This window comes from Panthera pardus, unplaced genomic scaffold (assembly GCF_024362965.1).
Source record: "Panthera pardus isolate Hobbes unplaced genomic scaffold, ASM2436296v1 HiC_scaffold_3, whole genome shotgun sequence".
Classification (NCBI taxonomy): Eukaryota; Metazoa; Chordata; class Mammalia; order Carnivora; family Felidae; genus Panthera; species Panthera pardus.
The window spans coordinates 49,974,643-49,997,339 of NW_026526876.1; the positions used below are offsets into that span (position 1 = coordinate 49,974,643).

The following is a 22,697-nucleotide window of genomic DNA, read 5'->3' on the forward strand; positions in this document are numbered from 1 at the left end:
CTGGCACAGTACAAAGGACACAGTAAATACTCAAGAAATAAACATCATGTAATTTTTAAAAATAAAGATATTTGGCTTTGGAATATTTAATATCCATAGATTTAAAAAGATATAATACTACTAAGGGCAGTAGTCCTTTAATATATCATTAGGACCGGCCTAAAGCATAGTGATGATTGTGAAAGTTATCGCTTTCCTTGGGTAGCTCAATACACTGGACTATTTCCTACACCAAACTCTTTCCAAAGGGAGCCTTCCTTGGTTCTAAGACACATGCAAGGCAAAGGGAAGCGCAAATTCAGTTAGAGAAAGGAGAATGGCAAGAAGAGCACATGGCAAAGATAAGCCACTCTTGGGTTTAAAAAAAAAAAAAAAAAGGGTGGGAGGGAATCAGTCCTTACCTTATCCCTTGCTCGGAACGTGAAAAATTTAGGAAATTCTCTCTGTGGTAAAGAAGGGGAAAATATGTCAGTCTTTCATAGATATGGCTCTTTGGGGATAAACACGTAGTAAAGTACAGAAGCAGTCAAGCATCTAGAAGGCAGCTCCTAGAATACATGCTCCTTATCTAAGCTTAGGCCAGGGAATAGGAACAATCCTTTGGGTAACCACCACTGTGACCCCACTTCCAAGTCTGAAATCACCACACAATTATCCTAACTTCAATAGCTAGCCTCTCCTAGGGAAAAAAAAGTCTTCCCTGGTGTTGCTTTTGGCACAACCAGGCAAATAAAACCAATATACCCTTATGCTGCAGCACTGCAATAGTAGTTACTGGACTGATTTCCCAAGTTTCCCCTTAAGAAACTCTTCAAATGTAAACTAGCCAGATAGCACAGTATTCCCCAATCCATGTTTTTTCCACATTCACTCTTAAGTCAATCATTCCAAGTGTTTAAACAATAACATTTCAAGACAACGAAAAGTGTAAGATGATACTTTGGTCACTACCACCCCATGTATAGGAAAGAGAGGGATGGAACTAGTGAACTTGTAGTCATTAGGTCTTACTGCTCTTTTGCAGGACATTACACAACAAAGCAGCCAATTTCCTAGAACCTTATTAATTAACAAAGATGAATTCAATTAGCAGAGTCCATTAGTTTCTGAAATTTAACTTATTAACACCAAATACCCGTTTCTCGGATGGGAGGCTCTACTGGCAGTGTTGGAATCAAGTCATTACTATTTGCCTCTATAGGAGGTTTCATTAGGTATCTCCTTCATTATGAGCGCAATATAATCAAACACTTATTGGTACAAGCAGAGAGACCAGGACTAGCTGCCTAAATATTCCTCAATGAGCTTTAGGAACCATGAAGGAAACATGAGCGGAAAGCCTTCTAGGTGGCAGGTACTCTCACATGCTGTCCCATCGAGAGCTCTCCACAACCTCTCAGGTATCTATGATGACCCTGTTTTACAGCTGAGGAAGCTGGGGCCAAGTGACATGCCCAGGATCACAAAACAAGAATGTGAACTTGAGTCTAATGCCAGAGCCCACACCCTTCCATTTCTACCACTCTCTCTCAAGTATAGGGTACTACCTTTCTATTCTTGTTATAATCCAAGTTCCCTATTTATTCAACTTCTCTTTGTTGAGATAAAAAACAGAAATTAAGGCTTAAGGGAAAAAAAACAAAGCAGAACTCATGCTGAAAACTTGTGGTTCTTGAATTTACTGAGAACTTCTTGAATACTTTCCACAGGTATTATACCTCACTCTTACCTTAAGCTTACACAGTTAATAAATCTTTTTACATTTCCTTGGCATTTTAACTGTAAAACTGCATTTAACAGGTTTCTAGGAGCTTGTTTAGCAAGCCCAGGAAATCCCTTGTTCAGGCTTGGGTCTTTAAAAGCCCTTTGAAAGTGGGTTTTACACAGCACTGATCTTTTACTGATGATGTTTTGTTCTAAATAATTCCCCCGAATGATAGTGAAGAACATGGGGATGACTTTAAGATTAAGCAGGAAGATGTTCAGCTGAGTTTTCAGTAGATTTCATGCTCATGACTTTATATAGCCTAGTTTTGATTTTATTCTTGAGAGGTATGGCTTTCAGAGCATTAGCTAAAAAAGCAACACAGGTCACAAAAGGAAAGGTAATAAAAAGTCCTTTCATGGAATTTTCTGAAAGAGTCAAGGTAAGTGATAATAAGATCTTTTAAGCATATACCTTTCTATTCTGCCAGAACTATGAATTAAAATATATTTATTTAGTGTACCACTTAAAAGCACACTTGTTTATTTATTTTTATTTTTATTTTTTTGTTAATTTATTTTTGAGAGACAGAGAGAGATAGAGCATGAGCAAAGGAGGGGCAGAGAAACAGGGAGATACAGAACCTGACGTAGGTTCCAGGCTCTGAGCTGTCAGCACACAGCCCAACGTGGGGCTCGAACTCACAGACCGCGAGATCATGACCTGAGCTGAAGTTGGATGCTCAACCGACTGGGCTACCCAGGCGCCCCTAGTATACCACTTATTTAAGTGTGTATATATGCAGAATCAAAATCATTATTCCTTCCAAAACATCACGATAGTAACAAATAAGCTGTCTTTACCATTCAGTCCATTATGAAAATTTGTGGTAACCAAAAGACATGGAAAACAAACAATCTTGAATGGAAATACCTTTACAACCAATAACAAAAGAGAACTAATTCTTGGCAGGGGTGGGCAAAGACTCACCAAAATCGAAAAAACCACTTTCATTAAGTTTAGCTAAGAAACAGTGTTATGAGATAATATAAACTTTTTTTTTTAATAACTTTTGAGCAAATTTTTAGCTCCACAGTGGGGCCCTCAATTTAAGCGTGAAGCATTCAGGTCAGGAAATGGCCAGAAGTTCTGTGCAATGAGAAACCAGGATTATTAAGTGATTCTTAGAAAGACAGACAAGTTCTGAAGACTTTTATAGCAAGCCGTCACTTCCTTCAGTGCTCAAAAAATCGCAGAAACAAAAAACACAGAGAAGAAAAGCAGAAGTCTGGTCCTACAGTTGTAGTCAATTCCTTCACCCCACCTCATCCTGAGACTTCCAATTTTTCTACTAACAGCATTCATGCTTATTCCATCACTAATGTAATTGCTTTCCAGGCATTCTACTAGTGTTATGGGCAAATATAATAATTGAATGTACACAAAGAAAAACCCTCTTAGTGTTCTGGTACCAAAAACCAAAAGAATGCAACATTTCTCAGGAAGAAATTATACCCCTGCTGTGTTCTAATCAGCCAACCATCATCAAGACAATCAAAATAATTTGCCTAAATTAGCCAATCAAGACACCCTGCAAATCAGAGAATGTGAAAACCTGCAACAGAAAACATCATAGATGATTATGACACTAATAATCGTGTTAAAAACCTAATGAGATGAAGAAATTGGAAACTTGCTGGTGCAATTCTCTTTTACCTCAACATGCTGAGAACTAATTATATAGACTGTAATTAAAACAAAAACCCAAACCAAACCTTCTGAAAAACTAATAGTTGATCCACTAGCAAACAAAACTACCAATTTTTTCCAACTTAATATTGAGATATAATTGGCATATCAATTTTTTTAAAGAAATGAACTACTAACCATAACTATTTTTAAACATTTTTTTTAAGTTTATTTATTTTGAGAGAGACAGAGACAGCATGAGTCAGGGAAGGGCAGAGACACAGGGAGACAGAGAGAATCCCAAGCAGGCTCCGCAGTACTGTCGGTGCAGAGCCCGATGCAGGGCTTGAGTTCACAAAACCGTGAGATCATGACCTGACTCAAATACAGGAGTCGGATGCTTAACCGACTAAGACACCCAGGCACCCCACCGTGATACCTATTTTTGATAGTTGGTTCTTCCTTCAGACCCAAATAAGTGGGAATCACTCATAAAACTGGTAAAACTACAACTATCTCCTAGGTGATTTATAGGAGAATTTTTTTAATTGCCTAAAATTGTACAAGCAAGATGCAAAAGGAAACCTAGATAAAACTGATTTATCACAGTGTTTGGACCTAATGCTTTTGTTTGGGTTGCAAAGTATCAGAAGAAATCCTAAAAATTCGCACTTCCATATCCCTAACAAAACTTTGCTGAAAAAAAATACGGAAAGCTTCAAAAAGCTTAATACTTACACTCCAATCAGACAGCACCTTCTGCTACACTTTCTCGAATTCTAGATCTGAAATGTGAGTGAAACTAAGAGACTTAAATACTACATAAAACTGGAGAACTGCAGCTGATACAGCTGCAGAAATTCAAAGACCCTGTTCTTTTGCTTTTAAAGCTTCAATTTTTTTAAAATAGGAAGGAGGTATTTACAAGGATGGGTTTGTTTGTTCTCAAAATTGGTTTAAATATCAATGTTAAGCAGTTATGCAAGCCCTGTTATGGGCACTTGATTTAATTAGATGGCCATGGAAAGAACCTCAATATCAAGACTCCTTAGTGCTGGTGGATACTGCCTGCTGGGAGGAACAGGCTCCATGCTCTAAGGGATTCTCTAAGAGACTAAGGCAGTAGCAGACATTCCAGTGCTCAGCTCTGTGGAGACTGTGGTGATAGACAACAAAGTTTTGGAAATGCTTACAGTCTTCATTGGCATCTGAATAAGCACCTAACAAGATATACACTCTCTAGGAATCATTACTCTGGCCCTCATTTGCCTTGTTCTGGTTCTGAAGCAGCATGAGAGACGAGGACCATGTAACAATGGTACAGCTGCTTCATTCCACACTAGCCAATGCTGTTCTTGAACAGCCTTGGTAACCTTCCTCCTCTCCTTGCCCCCTCATGTGCACATTTTCTCTTCAATAATATAGGGATTTCACAGTGTAGAACAGGAGAGGCTGCATACATCACAGTGGATTACCAAAAAGCCAGAGAGATCAAGGGATTCATCTCTAACACTCCCAGAAAGCTTCCTCTTTTTCACACTACACTAACTATGGGGCAAGCACACATCAGATGACATGACAGAGGCTAAGCATCCTCCACGAATGGCAAGCTACCACCAGCAGAGGAACTAAGAGCAGCACCATGACAATGAGCCCTGGATTTGTACAACTCCTGCCAAGGCTTCCTGGCTATTGTAGATCCTGGATGGAGCTCAGTAATAGTTGTCCTTGCCCCCTGCATAACCACTAATCGCTTCTAAGGAGTCTCACATAAAAACACCCCAATTCTTCTGTCATTCAATTCTTCAGAGAAAATCCAGTCCACACCAAACCTTAATGTTCTCTACGTCCTAAAGCAACCTTTCCTATACTCATCATAAAACTTGATAATTTAACTGATTACTCACTTGACGCCACTATAAATAGGAACTGGACAATGATTCCTGGGGAAGACCAGCTACTGGGCTCATTTCCTGGCAGATTTTGCCTATACGCGTCCCTATTCAACCTACTGGATAGCAGGGAGAACAACAAAAAAAAATGTTTTAAAGCTGTAGATACACTCTCGGACATGACAAAGATTCAGAGGTAAGAAATTACAAAAGAAATAATGCCTATTGGGGCACCTGAGTGGCTTAGTCGGTTAAACATCGGACTTCAGCTCAGGTCATGGTCTCGTGGTTCGTGAGTTCAAGACCTGTGTCAGGCTCTGCACTGACAGTATGCAGCTTGCTTCAGATTCTCTCTCCCTCTATTCCTCCCCTGCTCATGTTCTCTCTCAAAATAAATAAAAATAAAAACGTTACAAAAAAAAAAAAAAAGGAAAAGAAAAAGAATGCCCATGGAAATGAATCACTTTGGCTTTTTAAAAATTTTAATGGAGAGTTTTAATCCATTGTGGAATGCTTACTATATAGGAAACCGGTTACTGTGCTATAAATATCAAGACTCCATCTGAATTATTAGGGAAAAGGAAAATAATTTTACAAGTTCACTATTATTCCCCAGAATATTATATTATTCCAAAGTCAGTGAGAAATGAAAGATCACATTAAAACTTAAGAATCTAGTCCAGTACTCTTTCTTCCCAAATCCAGGTCTTGGCTCTGGCATGTCTACTTTAGTTCAGATCAGCATTTAACAGCCATACTATTCATTCATGGGCTTCCACATTCTATCCCAAGTATCAATTTTATTCTCTAAGCTCTTGATTTTTCTCTCTAAAGCCCCAGGGTTCTCTTTAAGCTCCTCATACTTCTCCACTGCCTCTAGTTTCCTATCTAAAGTTATTGATTGATACATATCTGCACTCTGCTTGATTTCCTGACATCAATAACACAGGGGAGTTATACAGTCCACAACATTTCCTAAAGCATTTCAGAAAAATCTTAGCTCTTTAGCTTGAGGGTAGTCTGTCTGGTTTCTCTGTAGACTAGACCAACAAGGTGAACTCTGAGAAGGAAAACAAAATGTCAAGTGCTACAGACCTAATAGACAAAGGCCAATAAAAGCAGTCACACATAGGTCCTTGAATTTAGAAAGTCCTTTCCAGAATCCCAAATGCTATCTTCATTACAAATGAACAGTGCTTGAAAACTAACTTAATTGTTAAAACAAAATTCTTTTTTTAATTTTTTTAATGTTTTATTTATTTTTGAGAGAGAGAGAGACAGAGTGTGGGTGGGGGAGGGGAAGAGAGAGAGGTAGACACAGAATCCAAAGCAGGCTCCAGGCTCTGAGATGACATGGGACTCGAACCTACGAACCATGAGATCATCACCTGAGCCGAGGCTGGACACTTACCCGACTGAGCCACCCAGGTGCCCTGAAACTCTTTTCTTTTTTTTTTTAAGTTTATTTATTTGAGAGAGACAGAGACAGCACAAGTGGGGTAGGGGCAGAGAGAGAGAGGGAGAGAAAGAGAATCCCAAGCAGGCTCCAAGTTGCCAGGTGTGGAGCCTGAATCCACAAACCATGAGATCGTAAACTGAGCCAAAACCAAGAGTGGATCACTTAACTGACTGGGCCACCCAGGTGCCCCCCAAATAAAGTTCTTATCAGGAAAATTAAGACTTCCTAATATCTTCTGGAATCTTACTTAGCTACAATAAGATCAATTTTTAAAGAAATATGTTAACAATAATCAGTCATTTTAGAAAATAACATCTTGATTGCAAACTGGATTTTTGACCTTACTACCACAATGGGTATGATTGTGGATATACCATTGTTTGGATGCCAGGCTATTAACTTAGTTCTCTTTTCAACAAAATTTTTAATCTCATAAATACTAACAGTTAATTCAGTTAAATGGGAGAACAAGCAATTTAATGCTTAATTTTATTTATTTCCTGCTCCTAGAATTAACATAAGACAAAAACACCAACTTAGGTTCTGTTAAGACATTTTAAATAATAAATGATTGTTTTCAGAATTGAGAATTCTCAATAATAGAACCTGAATCCAACTTTGGTAGAAGCCAAAACCCCAAAGTACAATCAACAGTTCTTCATTACTGAAGTCCCTATGTTCACTCTGCACAGAAGAGATTAGTAGTTAGTTCCCACTTCTTCCTTAGTCATCTGGATAAATGCATGTGTTCATTCTTAACTATTTCTCAGAGTTATACTGAGAGTTCATTACAGGGTTAAAAAAAAAAAACACACAAAAACTTTAGCTGGAACACTAAAGAAGAACTGGAAGATTCATTTTAACACTTTCTAAAAGAAGAACCAAACATGAGTCCAGCTCTTCTAAAGACTCACACATACTCTATATTTAAATAATTGATGGCAGATAGATAAAACAGTAAGTAATCTTTCATTGTGGTTCCTTTTACTTACATGAAATCTCTGATCCACCTCATAGTTGACCTGTTTTCTGAAATCCTTTCAAATGAAAGACAGAAAAGAAGAAAAAACAGAAGCTGGCAATTAATAATAAAATTAAAAACGAATTAAGTAAAAGGTGATGAGTTAATGTTTTTTCTTGATTGAATTTATAGGAAAAAATTTATTAGATTCTACAAGAAATAAATGATTATAATTCCATATTTTATTTTTTAAAGTTCTAGAAGCAGCGTTAAGACATATTGGGGGAGTATCGGTCACGTGCCAGTACCTTTTGTGCAACCAGGAAAGTAAGGCGCCGTATCCCATGCTCAACCAGGGTAGCTTTCTACAAACAAAACATGTAAACAGAAGATAGATGAGATCTCCATTCATCCTAAGTTTTACCCCATTTAGTCCTCAGAAAGCTCTGACTGGGCAAGCACCCTTTTTTGTATATCTACATCTTGCCTCAATACCTTCAAACTTGCAAATAAACATATCTCAACCTGGCTCTGATGGAATAGGTTTCATATATTGATCTGGACAAAACTGAAGGAGAACTGAAGGAAAAAAGGAGAACTTGGGCCTCTGGATCTAAGCCTTTCTCTATAGCGTACTGCTCATTTATCTCAAAAGTAGAAACAAAGAAACAGGTTAATGAATTAAGTAAGGGACATACTTTTAAAGGTCCCTAACAAAAAGGGGCTACATCGCAACAAAGAGAAAAGCAATGCCACTAGTTGAATGCCCTGAGAGGATATATGAATAATACAAATAGAAAAAAAAATGTCGATTTTCACAAACTACAGTCAGACTTTAGTTTGATCAATTCCTTGCTGTAACTCGAAACAAGAGCTATGTTCATAAGCCAATTCTTAACTTTCATGATACTATGTATTTTTTAAGTCCAAATTAGCTTCCCCTTATGAATAGGCACATTCCTGAGCCATTTTCCTCCTACTTCTCCATTTCTACTATGCCACTGCTTAGTAATAAAATTAACTAACAGCATAAACAAAAGATAACTGGAAAAATTAATTTTCTAATAATAAATCCCCAGACCAAACATGAATAAATTTTGGCTTACTCACATTTAAAAAGGATCTGTACTGGCATCATACCCATTAATGTAAATAACCAAGTACTGATACTACAGTAAGAAAAAACTGTTTTAGAAGAACACAGTGTAATGGGGGCTGCCGTGGTTATCAGTCTTTAAGCATGCCTAGGATCAGAAACGTTTTTTTCCAGCACCAACAAAGAATTCCACTACAGCCAAGTCCTTCAAAGACAAGCATCAATAGCTATGTTCTGGCAAGGGAAGAAAATAACTTTAATAATGCCATGATTTAAAATCAAAATTGTTATTGCTTTTAAAATTCCACAAGTGGCTGACAATAACAGCAGAGCAACAGGATTCTGATTACATTGTAATAATGCCGGTCTCACAGCAAGTCCACAGCTATTACCCAGCGATTAGGCGTCAGCACCTGGAGAAACTCCATTTACACTGACTGCTTCAATCTCCTCCACAAGTCATTTACAAATATATGATCCTAATTTCTATGAGAGAAAAAAAGACATGCTGGGACTAGAAGATTATTTGGACAATTTGGATCAACCTATTTGATAGTTTAATGTGTGCTTAAAAAAAAAAAAAACTTTTTCTAAACTGCTAGGAGCATGATCATGAAGTGAAAAACAAAACTAGTTATCATTTCAGGTTTTTTTAATTGCTTCTCCTTCCCTTTCTTTTTATGTTTTTTTTCCCCCCAAAACAAGGAGGTGAAAATGTCAAGTATTCCTGGATAAGCACAGTACCTAATGCAGTTAATAGCTTCTCTAGGCTTAGAATGTCAGCACAGTGTACCCTTAGCCTTTCGAAAAGCATTAGACAAAGATGCTGGATTTCTCTGTGCCTCAGTTTACAAGTTCAGTTAAGGAAAAAGGCAATTTCCTATTGCCAGTTAATGTTACAAATATATGCAGTAAAAATAAAGAAACTGTTTTTTTAAATCAATGTGTGATGATATATAAGACTTGGATTTGAGGGTAACAAAAAGCCTAAAGTTGAGGTCAAAACAATCAAGTATCAGCAATTAGTGCCTCAACACCTGGGAAGAAACGGTCATATGTTATTTCATCAAGCAGCAGAGTCAGCAGCCACACATAACAGTAGGTCTCTTACAGCTAAGGTTACCTTGGTCACTGGTCTCAGGTTAATTTTATGAGGTCACTAGTCCAGGTCAAGAAGAAAGGTAAATTTCTCTTCTAAAGAAAAACTCCCAGGCATGTCCCATACCTTCACTTCTCTGAAAGTACATTTTCCTCATCTTGGCCACTATAATCTTACAGTCAGTTTGTGTGCTTTGAGAGTATAATGGATTAAAGACTCATCTGAAACACAAAGTTACCATCTTTTCCTGAGTACCTACCATCAGCATTACATGATGTGAATGCCTATGGCACTAATTGCTTATATTGCTAAATTAAATTTTAAAAAACATCTACTGAGCTCATTCTCTATAACAAGCAGTATAAGTTAGGTGCTTTCCATTCAAAGGAAACACATGAGTAGTTGTCATTAAGGGCAGCTGAAGAGAGGTGCTTTGGCATCTATCACATGTCACAATGAAATGTAACTGCAGATTATTATTTGAGCATGTCTAACCATTCCCTCCAATAAGACTATAAGCATCTTCAGGGCTAAGAATGTATTATTCACTAAAGCACCTAGATCTGTGACCCTTAGAGCTGGCATCACAAGCCTTAAATTCAGGTTTTTGCTGAATCACCAGTGGGTGATCAAGGGACCTTAATCTACTCTGAACTTGAACTTTTCCCCACGTGTATAACAGAATAATTCCTGACTAATCCAGCCCCATGAGACTGTGATAAGGTGCAAATAAAAAAGTTTACATAGAAGCTCTTTATAAAAAAAAAAGTATCATTACTGCTAATAAATATATGATGACCAATTAGAAATGCAAGGAAGAAAAATACATTTTAGTGAGGGCTACTCAGAGAAGGCCTCATGAAAGCGGTGAAATTTGAGACAGCTCTTAAAACAAGCAGAAGAAGGAAGGGAAGAAGGAAGGAAGGAAGGAAGGAAGGAAGGAAGGAAGGAAGGAAGGGGAGAGAGAAAGACTGGAAGGAAGTTAGTGTGAGTAGAAAACCTTTCAGATGAGGACCACAGAAGAGATGAAGTAAACAAAGGTAAATGAGACAAAAACTTAGGAGCAGCAAAGGCTAGACTGTGAGCCTTCGTTAATAGGATGATGTTAAATATCAAGCTACAGATGTATCTTAAGGGTAAGAGAACCAACGCTAAGTGGGAGAATACCTTGGTAAGGGGGCATTTTGGACATTTAACTTTGTGGAAGTGAGCAGAACCGAAGCTGGGGGGAGAACAAGGGGAACACAAATGGATCACAAGTAAACCTGTTGCCATGCCTCAGATGTGAGGTAAGAGTTTACACTAGAATGGTGGCATTGAGAATTTTAAAACTAAGAAGAAAGAAAGGGTAAGAGACACTGTAAAGAAAAACCTCAGAGATCCTGATGTCAGACCTGATGGAAATAAACAAGTAAGGATTGTGGGTAGAGGAGCAGATTAACGGAATGGCAAGGAAAGGAAGAAGTCAATGATTTCCAAATGACTAGGGGTAAAGGGTTTGGTTACTTGGGTTTGTTTTGTTTCTTGGGGGTGGTTGGCAGGGGGTCATAAGAGGTGAAGGAAAATGATGGAAATTTAGGTTTAAACTATGAAGTTTGATGTCAACACAATATATCCAAGAGACACAGAATTGAAAGGAGAATGGATGTATAACTGATACTTTATTTTTTTTTTTTTATTTTTTTTTTTAATGTTTATTTATTTTTGAGACAGAGAGAGACAGAGCATGAAAGGGGGAGGGGCAGAGAGAGAGGGAGGCACAGAATCGGAAGCAGGCTCCAGGCTCTGAGCTGTCAGCACAGAGCCCGACGCGGGGCTCGAACTCACAGACCGCGAGATCGTGACCTGAGCTGAAGTCGGACGCTTAACCAACTGAGCCACCCAGGCACCCCATAACTGATACTTTCAAGATATAGAAGGAAACTCAGGGGAATCTAGGCCTAGATTTATGGAGTTAAGTCACCAAAGGAAAATATTCAGCAGGTGAATGGAAGTTCAAGACAGAGCTCTGGGAAAGATTTAAGAACACAACTTACTTTCCTTAAAAAGATTTTGAATATTGAGGTCTATATTTCTTGACATAAGATATTCATTACATACTATTAAGTCACTTTGGAATTTCACCCCTACAGGCAGAACTATGTAAAAGACATAGCCATTATCAGTGGTAAGATAAAAGGGTGGATAGGATATATCAGCAGGAAAGCGGCCACCATCAATTTCCACCCAACCTAGGACTTACATTTTGTTGGGTAAACTCTCTGAACATAGCTGCCAGTCTGTCATCCTCAATATCACAATCAGTCTTGATAGCCACATTCAGAATGTGAATTGGTTCATCCCTGGGGACCTGTAACTCAAGAACACAACACAAAGAAATTAGCAGGCTGGTTAATATAGAGGCAGAGAGAAGTTACAGTACTTGGTAGAATACCTGAAAAAGAGATACGCCTCACAGGACATTCTGGTTTCCCCACTAGTATGAATAAGCAAATTGAAACCATTGATCAGGGGTGCCTGGGTGGCTCAGTCGGTTGGGCATCCGACTTCGGCTCAGGTCATGATCTCACAGTCCGTGAGTTCGAGCCCCGCATCGGGCTCTGTGCTGACAGCTCACAGCCTGGAGCCTGCTTCAGATTCTGTGTCTCCCTCTCTCTGACCCTCCCCCATTCATATTCTTTCTCTGTCTCAAAAATAAAAATAAACATTAAAATTAAAAAAAAAAAAAAAAAAAAGGAAAAGAAACCATTGATCAGCATCCACAACAGAGATCAAATAAAGTAAAACACCTAACTTTTCAAAGATAAGGCGGCAAAGGCATTACCCAGAGGTAGACTCAAATCCTGACTTGACATGAACTTGAAGACCACTGTGTCAACTTTTTCATGAATCAAATGGGAATGAAACCATTTGTCACATTTCTTCACAGAATGTGAAGAAAAACGAGTGGAAGAAGCCATCTGAACATATTCTCACATATTTCCTAACAATTTATCAAACAGTGGAAGTATCAAACCATGGGAAAATCACCTCATCGGGAAAAAGCAGAATTATCTGTTTACTGTGAAATGAAAAGAAGGGATTTAATAAAAGGACAAAGTTCTAAACAAAATGCCTATTTTTTCCCCCTGCTATCTAGTCTGCCATTCCCTGAATACTATGATAGCACCATTCTACAAATATATAAGCCACCACTAAGAATTAAAGCAACCACAGCTCGAGTCTTGAAAACAACATTCAGAGACTCAGAGGCAGCTGCAATGGATATGGCTGAGTCCATTTGCTATTCACAGTATGGATTCCAAGATAAATACAGTTTGGTTTTTTTTTAGATTAGAATTTATATTCCATTTGTTCCCAAAAATACTTTGATGAGGCATATAAAATTAAATAATATAAAGTAGGGTAAAAAGATGGATTCTTCCAAAGCCAGAAAGATAGCATATACTACAAGTCCTGTGTCTGAAGTAACAAAGCAGTCTCTCAAAGGGAACACTATACCTTGTCTTCATCATACAGAGATGTGTGACCTGCCTCAGGGAACGTGGGGCTTTGGGGTGGGGAGTCACAGAAGCAGCCCATCACTTCATCAAAGATCCTGAAAAATACCAGAGAAATACCCGCCATGAAAACCCAAGTAGCAGAAAACCTAAGTGGCAGGAAACTAACGCTGCCATTGCCAGCCCAGTCCACAAGAAGAATCTATTCTGCTTTGTGCTCAATAGTCAACTGAATAGAATCACCAGTGGCTAGAGGTGACATGCAAAATTTCACCAAGTGGCAGAAATTAGGAGGATGGATTGTTTAACCTTTAATAAACCATATATATTTTTTCTTTAAAAAAAAAGAATGATCTACAGCTTTTTTGTTTTTTTCATATGTAAGCTATGAGCACTGCTGTCATCATCGGTCTTAAAGTAACAGAAAGAGCCTGGGACTGGAGCAGTGACAGACCAATGTAATTACCCCTCCCCCTAGGGTAATGCATCAGTATACATCAAGAGATAGATGCTGAATGCATTTAATCAAAAGATGTATCGTCTCTGGTGGGGCTCACTCTGGTGTTGTGTTTAATTTCTCCTGACATTTCACTCATCACAGAGCAGACAGCTTCTTCTGTTAGCTCCTAAGGAAAAGATGGTTTTTGTTTGTTTCTTTTTTTCTGACCAGGCTCATATAACAAGTAGAGGCTTGTGGAGTCTGAATAAGAGGTAGAAATGGAAGAACATATACCTCTCCAAGGACATATACAGCAAGGGCTATATCTCTTTAGCTGGCTCATGGCTATTCTGGGGGCCTTTATTCACTTGGCAGAAATCAGAGACCCCAAAACAGAGATGGCTATAGCTCCCCTTGAACAGACACATTTCCACAGTGTCTTACCTGACAAAATCTTCAAAAGTCCGAAAAGAGACCATTCCGCCCATCCGCTGACACGGTGGAGTGAATGAGTTGTCCAACAGCACATCGCTGACACTAGCTACGTGAGTCATGCCATAGTGGTTGAGGTTGGAGGAGAAGGACATTCTAAACAGTAATTCAATCAAGTGCATTAGACAAGGAAGTTAGGAGCAGGATTGGGAGAGTAACAATAGAGAAAAGGAGCAAGAGATACTCTGAGGTAGGGTCAGGTTGCAGAGCAGATTTGGTTTTTTACCCACTGTGGATAGGCCTGTCTTGATGGATTCACATTAACCCTCTCATTTCAATTTTACTCCACACAAGCTATTTTTAGCACCCCCAAATTTCTCCAAATAAAAATCTAAGGATAGTGAAGAACTATGTAGCAGTTTTAATACAAGGACGCCATGGCATGACTAATGAATGAATAGCACACAGGGGTTAAAAACCATCCTGCATCTTCCCCTTCCCTAAAACATTCCCTCTTTTAAAAGGAAGGAAGCAAGCCAAGTGGGCTGTAACTAGGCAACACTTAATCTACTGTAATTCCTAGAGAAAAAATGCCTTAAGTATTCACAGATAGATATATGCATGTACAACAACTAAGTCATTTGGAATGGTTTAGTAAATCATCACAGAAAGCATTTATCATACAGAAACAAGTCACAGTTTATAAAAGGAACTTTACTGAGGTATTTACTTCTTCCTTTACTGGGCTGATGGGGACAGCAGTTGTAAGGATTACAGCTCCTCCCTTTTTGAAAAAGAGACATTTTTCAACTCGAAATTGCAAAATTTCCTCTTTTATATTTAAACACTCCTATTCCAAAGTAAACATATCTTCACTAAAAGCCCTTAAGAAATCCTAGTAAGATGCAAAAGGGCAGAGCATGGGTCTCAAAGTATGCGTAAGCATGACAAACAGGTGTTAAATGGAGATGCTCCAAGAGAACTGTTTGTTCAAGCTAAAAACATAAGGAGTCTGTATATTCCTTGATGCACCTCAGCAGTATGTACTGAAAAGTAATACTGGGAAGTATTTCCAAATGCCCAATCAATCCGGACGGCCTGTTAGGAAAGACAAAGTAACCGATGCTTTTTAGGACTTGCCTGCCATGTTACCAGCATACTGATCAGAAACAAGTTCAGAACAAGGCAGGGGCACCTAAACTTTGGGGAGCTGCTCAAAAGTCTCCTTGAAGTGCACCACCTGCAGTGTTGCAGGGGGAAGAGAGGCAGCAATGCAGACTAGAGATCTGCATACATACTGTACTCTATTCAAACTGTCATTATAAAAGGCAATGGAATTTTTCAGGGGACGGAGTGCTGGTCACACAGACTACAGAGACTGACACTCCAAGTTTTTATTCCTTGGCAAATGAGAACTGTGAAAAAGGCACTTCATCTTTTGACAGTACCAGAGAGTAGAAAGGCAGAGTGGGAGAGGAAACCATTGATACCATGAATGAAACAAACACATGAAACACGCATCAAGCAAGTCTTACACATGGTGCTCACTAGAAACTGGGATTCAGAGTTGTATGAACTTAGAAATGCTATCATCCTCTTTTCTAGGATCACCAAACATATTTATAAAGAAGCAAGTTTGTGAGGCATTATATCTTTTTCTACCTGCCTGGCATTAGACAGGAAAGATAAAAGGGTTCCAGATAACACTTAAAGGGAACTGCCGCTGAATAAGCTAACAGGCTGTGTTTGTGGCAAACATGGGGTTAAGTATCTTTTTCACTCTACTGAACCCCAGGGGAAATCCACTGTTCAGTTACCCCCACTACTATGCTCAGGGGCCAGGACATAGCTTTTCTGGCAGGCAGGAATGAACCAAGTCCACTCTCAAAGGGCAGACACAAAGACCAAACCAATGCACTCCCTTTTCTCTCCCCATCCAAACTGGACTCTGAAAGCTATAATCAGTTTTGATTACTTAATATTTAAAGGGAGAGGAACAAAACAAACATAAGTCTATGAATATTTCAATGTACAGAACTGATCATCTACGAAGAACTTGCCACCAACTTATTGCTTGCCGCTTTGGCGTTTTATAGATCCAATTCCAATCAGAACTGCTATCCTCTCAAACTTGCGTTGTGTTGCCTTGCTTGGCTCAGAAGCAGGTGGAATCAAAATTACCAAAATATCACATGTGTTATATATTGGCCTGGAAACTTCTTCACAGGGTTATATACATCAAAGACTTAAATACACTTTTCAAATGTTAATCTTGTAAGTCTGAAATAAAATTTGGTTTTCATATCATTGTAACACTTTAGAAAAGTAGCTAACAAACTGATAAAACATGAGATCAGCTATTTCTGCATTTGCATTCTGCTAAAAGGAGAAGCAAACTCAAGAAACTAAAAATTAAAAAATTAAGAACAATTTGCCAGGGGAGGAGTAACCTAAGGGTTTCTCCTCTGAGAGCCCCAAACTAGACAGAGAATGTAGCAAAAGATGTTTACAGCAAAGCTGAACAGCAGGCAGACAACTCCCCTATCATATACAGCTAGATGGGGGGCTTCTCCATACTGAGGCTTTCCAAGTGTTGCTTTTTGAACAGCTGAAGAAAAGCTGCAGACATGTTTTCCAAACAGAAAGAATAATTTAGTATGTCCAAAGGGGAGCTCAGGACTCCCTAGCAGAAGACAACATAACTTGTCAAATGTAGTGTTAATTTATTTCCCTGATTTCACTATTCTAAGTTACAAAAAATGTGCTTTTAATTGGAAAAGAAACTAAACATACGGTACCTGTTTAGCGTGGGGATGTTCCCTCTGTAATTAAACAACCACAGTTAGTTACTGATAGGTTAGTGAAAGCCATCATAAAAGAATTGTCAGAGCAGATACAGACTGGACATGAAGAGCTCCAGCCTGGCAGCTCTGGCATTCAGCAGACATAATTAAGTGCTCATTAACCTTCACACCCCAGGGTGCCTCGAAAGAGGCATACCTCTTGACCGACCTCACCAGAGCAACTGTTGCTGGAAAGGGTTGAAATGGATTACCATGGATTTTTAAAAATAAGTCTACTACAAAAAAATAATGCAGAGTGGTGATAAAACACAACCTCATGAAAATTAATTTAAGCTCTATGGACATGGCATATTATCTTAAGCTTCAACATGAAATGTCACTCTTGACAAGTCTTATAGAATCTTCTTTCTTATTCCTATTTTACTGAAAATTTAGTAAGGAAGTCCAAAGAAGTTGATTCCACAGCCCCTCCCACCTTAACTGCTTTCCTAGGATATGAGATGAACTTATAAACTCTCCTCCAAAGAAAAGTAGCCAGGAATCTAGGATCCCAGCTATCTTTTGTAAGCCCTTTTAACTATGTCTTCCTCCCACAGACCAGGGAGGTGGCGAGGAGTGGTGGGGGTGTTGGAAAGGAGGGTATTCGGTACTATGGGAGCTTAAAAAACTGAAAATCATGCAGAAATGTAATGATAAATGATTCTGTAACTAGAGTGATATACTTTGTTAAAATTAAGTAACTTATACGTTTTAATGATTTTAGGGTAATAATGACTTTTTAAGAGTACTCCAAGTTCAAAAACTCCAGGACTCTCATAAATAAAACCACACCTAAATTTGGCTAGCCCTAGAATTTCCTGACCAAGTACTTGTCAAAACGATGAGAAAAAAGATTAGGGTAAGAATGGAAACTGCAAGGCAAGTTTCCTGCATTCTCTTTGGTCTTTGCCACCAATGCTTTTTTCTCCCCCCACTCCCCCCCCTCCCCCTTAATTTGATGTCAGTCATTTCCTCAACTGAAAAAAATAATAAAATAAAAAATCCTTATTTTCAATGTTAAAAGGGCAAAGTTATACTTACCACCCACAATTTAGGAGTACTGTAAGGGCATTGATTGGTTGATATCTTAACCTTCTAACATTCTTTTATCAGCATTTAATCATTGTTGGGGTTTTCTGGCACACACAGGACTTAATGGGCAGAACATTGTGGGTGGTGCTGATGATATGTGGGAAGGAGGAGAGAGGGAGGAAAATGATGCACTTTCCATGGCAGTGAAAGGAGCAGAATAGACTGAGCTGGCCATATAAATAAAATGCTGTGACATATCACTGCACACAAACTGTATACCTCATGTGATTTGTGAGTAGCAATGCTCTTTGCATCAAACCTGTATCACAGAGCTAATTCATAAGGCAGCAAGAGTAACCTCTGAGTGCAAATCCTGCGCCTTTGCTGTTTGGGTCCTTTGAGCCTCTCATTCAGGGGAAGGGGTTTCTATTTACAAGAGATCCTTAGTTACCATGCACGTAGCCATCCTCAACCAGTAAAAAGTATGCACGGGTTCTAGAACAGAGGGAGTTGTAGCTAAGCAGAAAACTAACAGTAAACGCTAATGAGAATATAGGAATGTCTTTCTTTTAAGACGTCAAGGAATCTAAAGAAAGGAACTACCTGCACAGTCTCCTACCATGAACCTCAATTCAAAGAGAAGAATCCTACAACTGAAGCAATCTCAGGCTCCATCTATTCAGGTTTCTGGAATTTAGAAACCAGTATAATCTCTCTAAACTGTTAACCAATTTCTTAAACTAATAAAATGGTGCCACTGCTTCTGCAGCTACACTCTAATCCCTTAGGGAGTCTTCACAGAATGAGGGCCAAGTTTTTAGGAGAAAAGGGCCTGAAATGAAAAGAACATCACCAACCAAAAGCCAGCCCTTTTTCATCAGCAATTCTCAAGCTCTCATATGGAGCTCCCTGCTGCTTTGTTATAGGAACCATGCACCATCTACACAGTATGGGGTAAGAACAAAAACTCCCAGCACCTCCAGTTTTTAACAGAAGGGCCCCAACTCAATCATACAAGAGGTAAGTTTAGATACAGCTTATCCTCTTTGACAGAATAAGAATCTGTAGGGCTGTACATGAGATGAGCAGGGAAAGAAGGATAAACTCTATCACCAGGTAAACACTTAACCATGTCCATAATGATCATTTATATATTGTGTTACCCTTACACAAGGAATATTTGCTCAATTTAAGAATATGACCAGTGTGAGGTGCGCCTGGGTGGCTCAGTCGGTTGAGCGTCCAACTTCGGCTCAGGTCATGATCTCGCGGTTCGTGAGTTCGAGCCCCGCGTCGAGCTCTGTGCTGACAGCTCAGAGCCTGGAGCCTGCTTCGGATTCTGTGTCTCCCTCTCTCTCTGCCCCTTCCCCGCTCATGCTCTGCCTCTGTCTCTCAAAAATGAATAAACATTAAAAAAAAAATTAAAAAAAAAAAAAAATATGACCAGTGTGGGATACTGCACACTAATGTGATATACTAGAAAGTAGATCCATGGTCAACATAAAGATGAACAACCAAAGGAGAGACTGTATGTGAGTCAAATATGCTATTTATATAGCTTTTAATTAGATAAAATCTACCACATTTCACTGCATACTCATCATGCAAAAGCAGTCAAACTACTCAATCTCTGATAAGGCAGTCAACTACATTTTTCAAATACATAAATGGGACATGAATTCACTTTTCATTAGACATTTGCTGTTTAAGCTTTTGGAAACACTTATAATAAATCTTCATTCACAGTGTTTTGATAAATACTGGAATCATTTTCCTTCCAGCAGATTAGCTCCATTTTACAGATGTGATAACTGAGAAAGCAAAGGGAATATTTTCCAAGGACATTGCTTAATATACAATCATAAACCAAATTCTATACATTTTCTCACCTGTTCCTGAGGCTAGCATTACACTTCAATGTAGACTAAATTTAAAGAAGGACAAGAAAAATCCTTTGAATTCTGAGGTTCTTGGCATTAAGTCACCTCTGATTTTATTGATCTGCCTGCACAGAGTGGCTGGAGAGCCTGCTTCAATATGAATGCAAAGTCAGAGTTGCTGCCTGCTAGCTGAACCCTCTTTATTTAAGGAACACTGACTTCTCGGGCAGTCACAAGTTCTCTCAGCCTTTTACCAGCCCTTCCAGCTGAATTTCATTTTGCTTGATTCCAGCTAGCCCTACATAAATCTTTTATCATATAAAAATGCTCCCAATTCGTTTGCCTTCTAACTTGAAAAAAAAAAAAAAAAGACCCTATATGAAAATGACAGGGATGCATGCAAACAAGCAGTGGTTACATCAAGCTGTGACTGAAAGCCAGTATAGGGCAAATCTTTTGAAGTAAGGCAGCAAAGCAGAATCAGAAGAGGTCGGCTGAATAACCTACTAGCAGTCGCTAACAGCACTACCATAGGAGAAAGAGCAATTTGGCTGGCTGTGACCAGTGGTGGTCTCCTTGTGTGACTATATTTCTGCAGGAGAATCCAAATCAAGAGGTGTAAAACACATCTGAACCATGTATTTCTACTTGGCATCTCCTGCACCACCTCCTTGCAGTTCAGATGCCCTGATTCCACTGTAGAGCTTTAGTTTACAATAAAATGATCATTGCTTCATTCATTTGCAGCTCCTTCAAAGCCCCTTCTTTGCTCTGCTGGAAGATTTTGCTCTTTTTGAAACAAGTATGCCAACAGAGCTGCAGCATATTACTGTTGCCTGCTGTATAATTAGCTACAAACCCACAGCACAAAACTACAGGGATTTACAGGTGCCCTGGATTCTGCTTTTCCTTCCCCCTGGAATCAGCTAGTCTTCTTTGACAAGAAGGGACCTTGGGCTACCCTAATGATATATTGAGAGTTTTAAACCCAGCTCTCCAATCTTACAAGTCTAGAGTGCCAAAATAACACAGCAGAGACTAGAAGCTGAGCCATGGATACAGGAAAGCACTTTGGTAAGCACTTAAACCTGCTGAGAATCTTCTCTTCTGCCAGATGCTTGCATCTTATCAGCAGACTACCCTGAATGAAGGAAGCAAGCACTGTAGGATTTTATTTATTTATAGCTCATTCTGGCCTGCTAACTACAACCAAGTGCTCCCACTGCTAAAAAAAATGCTACAAGTTGGATGACTTTTGAGCGTCTCAGTAAGATCCAAAGAACACTCTAATCTCTGGGTGTCAGAGATTATCAGAATTCTCAAGAATGGCAGCAGGCTACTCATTAGTCACATGGAAGGCTTCTGATTTCTAAACTTCCTCACAACCTTCTTTATAAGAAGAAGGCTCAGCAGACACCCACCAATAGCTAAACATTGAAGGTGCCAAGCAGCCTAAACCGAGTCATGACCAAAACATGTGCTTTCAGGGGAAAGAGAACACAGCCAACCTCTTCTGGATGTGAAACATAAGAAACAGAAAGTGCTTGAATTAAAACATTATAACAGAGAGGGCCAAGTTCAGAAGGAGCAAACAGCAGAGAAGGTGCAGTGCAACATGACTTAACTAAAGCATGAATTTCCATCTAAGAAATAGGTGGAAATAAACACCAATAGCTCCTCACCCATTTATATATGTACAGAAACATACAACAAAGTATACTTCTATCTCCTGCATCAATTTTGATGCTTATTTGAATCACAGATTAAAAGTTTAAAAAAAACAAAAAAACAAAGTATGTTCACAAATGTGTATTACTTATGAAAATCATTTGGAGTTTTAAATTTCACACTCCCAGATTATCATAATATGCACAGCCACAGAGTTTATGGGATAATACTTTACATATGTTTGTATGAATATAGCTATATTTTAAAAGATCAAATACATAGACTGACTAAAGAACTTATTTGTTTACAGATTATTCTGACTTAATGTGCCCAAAGCTAAGTGAAATCCTAAATGTCAAATGATTCCATGAATTGTCAAAAGTAAAGACATTCAGAACAATGCCTTAGTTTAACAAGATTTTCCATCACCAGCACTAGAGAATGATAAACTAGGGTTTTGGAATGGGAAAAAAGACAAACACATACACACACACCCCTAGGGCTCTAAACCCTGACTCTCACTAGAGAAAGGAAGAGAAAAGGGAATGCTGAATGATCTAGTCTGAGCTCAAGGATCAATCCATGTAAAATACTGGCTGAATTCACTAAAGAGCTGGGCTGATGGAATCTCAGACAAGAGAAATAAATCCTGAGTCTAGATAATAATAAAATGTTCTTTTAGTGAAGACCAGCTGTCCTGATGATTCCTACACCAAGAGAATGACTGAAAAAACTCACTTGGTTGTGGAGGGGCAGAGAGAGAGGATCTCAAATAGGCTCCACACTGTCAGTGGGAGCCCAATGCAGGGCTTGAACTCAAGACCCATGAGGATCATGACACCTGAGCCAAAATCAAGAATTGGACGCTTAATGAACTCAGCCACCCAAGCTCCCCAAAAATAAAATCTTTAAAAAAAAACCAACACAACAAAATCCCCTCCCCTCAAAAAAATTCTCATACAATAAGAAATAGCCTTTTTATTTTTATTTTATTTTTTTGAG

At 38.8% G+C, this 22,697-nt stretch overlaps 1 protein-coding gene across 20 annotated transcripts in view; it reads right to left on the reverse strand.

Annotated features, from left to right (window-relative positions):
• Positions 1-22,697, reverse strand: part of ACACA (acetyl-CoA carboxylase alpha) — a 277,600-nt gene that overhangs the window by 106,260 nt on the left and 148,643 nt on the right. For 14 of the 20 annotated variants that reach the window (XM_019424026.2, XM_053892519.1, XM_019424025.2 and 11 more), the window contains 7 exons: positions 17,071-17,094; positions 14,285-14,428; positions 13,403-13,499; positions 12,144-12,257; positions 8,015-8,071; positions 7,738-7,782; positions 402-443 (listed from right to left, as the gene is read on the reverse strand). In XM_019424026.2, the coding sequence (XP_019279571.1) occupies positions 402-443; positions 7,738-7,782; positions 8,015-8,071; positions 12,144-12,257; positions 13,403-13,499; positions 14,285-14,428; positions 17,071-17,094 (523 nt within the window). The remainder of the gene's footprint in view (positions 1-401; positions 444-7,737; positions 7,783-8,014; positions 8,072-12,143; positions 12,258-13,402; positions 13,500-14,284; positions 14,429-17,070; positions 17,095-22,697) is intronic. The other 6 variants (XM_019424016.2, XM_019424033.2, XM_019424018.2 and 3 more) reach the window with 5 other exon arrangements.